Here is a 4,092-nt window from a genome sequence, read left to right on the forward strand (position 1 = left end):
GTTAATTATGTTTGAGGCTCATAGATCCTTCTATGAAAATATGCCATGTGCGACTAGTGCGCATGGGTCTAGTTTTTTTTTTGCCTCCTGGTGGTAACATTTTGCCAATGTTGATCATATTTAAAAAGATCTCACCGATCTTGGCGCCAAATTGACACACCCCATCTATTAGAATAACAACGCCAGCCTTTTTGGCACAATTTTACGCTATTTTGTAAAATTCAATGATATTTGAGAGAATTTGGTAACCCGGAGTTGCCCGTTCGTTAGGCTGCCATGTCATTCTAATAGGCATGCCCGTCTTGTTAGTTTGATAACACTAATAGTACTACGTATATGATAAAATTTATCGTAAAAAAGTATATCATAAAAGTTACCTCAACATTACAGCTAAATAAAATGAATATTAAAGCAGACATGCATAGTCACCGTAGAGAGGTGTGAGGCATTACGAAATGCAGTGCATGGGGCTAGCTGGGCCGGGGAAGACGACGACCAAGAGAGCAAAGGTGCATTCTCCTGTCAGTGAAAAATTCTTCCTCCTCTTCCCTGCCGTTTGTCACCATGTAGTCATACTGTCTTTGACGGGGCAGCTCTTGTAATTTGGCAACAAGGCAAGGCACACAATGCAAAAAAGCAAAATAAAACAAAAACCTCAAAAAAAAAAAAAGCTTAGTACTGCTACTAGTAGACACACATTCCCTCTTCTCCTTTATTTCCTCTCTTCTCTCTCTCCTCGCATCCTTTGTTGCTCTTTCATCTGGTTGGGTAGACAGAGAGGGAAGCACAGGGAAAGGAGGAGAGAGAGAGATGAGATGGAGCGCCGAGCTGCGCGAAGCAATAAATAGAAATTAAGGTTCGAGCCGCCTCCATGGCGGCGTTTGCAGACGTTCTCTAGAATTCCTCCCCGGCAGCAGCAGCAGCAGGCGAGGAGCACCCGCTCCAACCCATCATCCCCGGCCTCTTCTCCCTCCTCCAATCCTTCTTCTTTATATAGCCTACCCACGCACTTCACTCTCCTCACCACCCCAAAAAGCAGCTTACCCCACTCCTCCCAAGCTCATCCCTCCTAGTGAAGCAAAGCCAAAGCCTTAGGACGATCCGAGGAATTAACCAGGAGGAGGATCGAGAATTAGAGGCAAGATCGAGCTACCTATTATTCTCCCAGCAAGACGCAAAGGTGAGTAGATAGATTTGTAGTTGTGTTGGTGTGGTAGCGGTAGTAACTAGTTTCCTAACTAGTTAGGCAGGCTCAAGTTTGTCACCGGCTGCTGGTAGCTAGTAGTACATGTATGCGTGTCAACACCCCTAACCGAGCCTAGATAAGCTGCTATATATGCGTGCATAATTGCGTAGAAATCCATGTGTGCATCAGCATCTCAGTGGCAGATCTATCTAATCTAGCGGCGAGCTACGTTGAAATCTGAGCTGCAATCCCAAGTCTGCCATGTTCTGCTGCTTCTTCTGCTTTTTTCTTACACCCAAGATCTACTTTCTTTATTTGGTTTGTCTGTACTACTCTGTAGGACGAGGTGAGAGGAAGTGAGCAAGGAAGTGAACAAGCAAAGTGGCCGGAGCTTCTTGATGGGTGTTGGCTTCCGTGGATGGCTGGGTTCTCTCTGAGGGGAGGCGGCGGCGGAGGAGGAGGAAGCGGGGGCAGGAGCGGAGAGCGCGGCGGTGATCATCCAATCGGGGCAGACAGCCTGTTTCTGTACGCGCGAGGCGCGGCCGCCGCAGCCGCCGACACGGCGGGCGGCGGCGGCGGGGGAGGAGGAGGGATAGGGTTCCAGCTATGGCACCCGCACCACCAGCAGGCGGCGGCCGTGCCGCATACGTCGCAGTTCTTCTCCTCCGGTGTAGCCACTGGCGTCGTGCTGGGCTTCTCGCCGCATGACGGCGGCGGAGTGGGCGGCATCGGCGTGGGTGGCGGCGGTGGCCCGGGGGGCGGGAGGGCCGGCACGAGCTGCCAGGACTGCGGCAATAACGCCAAGAAGGACTGCACTCACCAGCGGTGCCGCACCTGCTGCCGCAGCCGCGGCTTCAACTGCTCGACCCACGTCAAGAGCACCTGGGTCCCTGCCTCCAAGCGCCGCGAGCGCCAGCAGCAGCTCGCCGCTCTCTTCCGTGGTGCCGCCGCCAACAACAGCGCTGCCGCCGCCGCTGCCGTGGCCAACAAGCGGCCGCGAGAGCTGGTGCGCTCCCTTGGCCGCTTGCCATCCGCCACCAACGCCATGGTGGACACCACCACATCCTCCGGTTCGTGTGCGGGTACCTACTCAATTATAGTGCCATAAGACACTGCACCGTTCAGCACGCTGACGAAGCCGTTGTGTTTGTAGGCGAGGGAGACGGGAGGTTCCCGCCGGAGCTGAGCTTGGAAGCGGTCTTCCGGTGCGTGCGGATCGGGCCTGTGGACGAGCCGGACGCGGAGTTCGCGTACCAGACGGCTGTGAGCATCGGCGGGCACACGTTCAAGGGGATCCTGCGGGACCACGGGCCTGCGGAAGAGGCGGCGGGGCAGCTGCCACCGACGTCGGCGGAGTACCATCAGCTGACAGGGGGCGGGAGGGAGGGTTCATCGCCGGCTGGGAGCAGCGAGGCCGTCGGCGGCGGGCACGGGACGACGGCTGCGACATCCGCTGCGGTGCTCATGGACCCCTACCCGACGCCGATCGGCGCTTTCGCAGCAGGCACCCAGTTCTTCCCTCATAACCCTAGAACCTAGCTTCAATTCCTGCCATGAATTTCATTTACTCTCAAAGATGACGATCTAGTTGCATTGATCAAAGTGGAGCAATACTGCAAAAGCAAGCCAAGAAGATCGAAGAAGAGGAGGATCATTGTTGTCTGTCCGAGTACTTGTCCGTTGGTGATGAACACTAATGCATCTTGTTAGCTAGCTACTACCATTTCTTGTTGATCCTTCCATGCATCTTGATTTTCAGTATGATTAATTAGCAATGACCTTAATGCATTGGTGCAATTAAAGAGAGATAAAAATAAATGTATGTTAAGCACTTCCATTTGAAATTGTTTATTACTCAATTTCGCATGCAGCACGTGGTTTTAGTTAATCATATATAGTTTACTGCTTACTATATTATATCTTAAGTAGTACTTAAGTATAGTATACCGTTACATTACATGGTATCGTTTGCTTGGGAGTTGCTTTTGTATGTGTGCATGGGGAAGCTTCTCTCTGGCTCTAGCATGGGTAAAAGCTGTGAGTTTTTGTTGTGCTTTTTATATAATTCTTTTTTGCATGTCATCTATGTTTCTATAGCTGCATTGCCTCGTTCTGTTTAAGCAGCCAGAGCGTGCCATATAATTCTGTTGTGCCTTGGGATGCATGAGCAATCAGCTTCTCCTTGCTCCACATCACAAGAGAAGGTACAGCAATTCTATGAATTCCTTTGCATAATCTCTATCTCTTCCTCTCTCTAGAGTACACAGTGACCTTGTCACACCACTGTTCCTCCTTTTCGTAGGGTACTATTTCCAATATTCTTTGTTGAAGTGACACAGATCAATGTTGCAATTCTATGAAGAGAATAGAGAAATACCAACCAATACAAGCTAGTCACATGGAATGATGGAATGTCAACAATGTCCATGATTTACTTTAACGAAATAAAAAACCAAGCTAACCCTAGCCATTAAGACATGTATGTGTTAGTCTAATGCACAGTGTAGCATTTCAGGTTCTTGCTAACTAGGAGTAGTTTGACTTCATCTTAGATAATTTCAGTCTTAGAATCAATTAGTTTTTCCAACGAACTGAAGATTCATTAATTAATAGTGCATTGTGCATTTATACAAGTATAAAGTTTTTCCAACGAAATAAAGATCACAGTTGGTATGATCTCTTTGTCCTTCAGTACAACACTACTCTGCAATTTTGCTCAGCTCCCGGCCGGCCTATATATACGTAGAGTGGTACAGTGAGTACTGTCCATATGCTATATCTAGTTGTAGCCTCAACTCTACTTTGTTTCTTTTCCCCCTTCTGCACACTTATTTTCAAGCACACTAGGATTGTAATTCACTGTAGCCTGACCAATGGCCACTAGCTACGAACGAATCATCATTCAA

At 49.3% G+C, this 4,092-nt stretch overlaps 1 protein-coding gene across 1 annotated transcript; it reads left to right on the forward strand.

Annotated features, from left to right (window-relative positions):
- Nucleotides 1-1,604: 1,604 nt before the first annotated feature.
- On the forward strand, nt 1,605-2,725 carry LOC124684049 (protein SHORT INTERNODES 1-like). Its single transcript, XM_047218455.1, has 2 exons — nt 1,605-2,256; nt 2,340-2,725. The coding sequence occupies exons 1-2, from the start codon at nt 1,605-1,607 to the stop codon at nt 2,723-2,725; spliced, it is 1,038 nt and encodes a 345-aa protein (XP_047074411.1).
- Nucleotides 2,726-4,092: the final 1,367 nt, after the last annotated feature.

This window comes from Lolium rigidum, chromosome 1 (assembly GCF_022539505.1).
Source record: "Lolium rigidum isolate FL_2022 chromosome 1, APGP_CSIRO_Lrig_0.1, whole genome shotgun sequence".
Classification (NCBI taxonomy): domain Eukaryota; kingdom Viridiplantae; phylum Streptophyta; class Magnoliopsida; order Poales; family Poaceae; genus Lolium; species Lolium rigidum.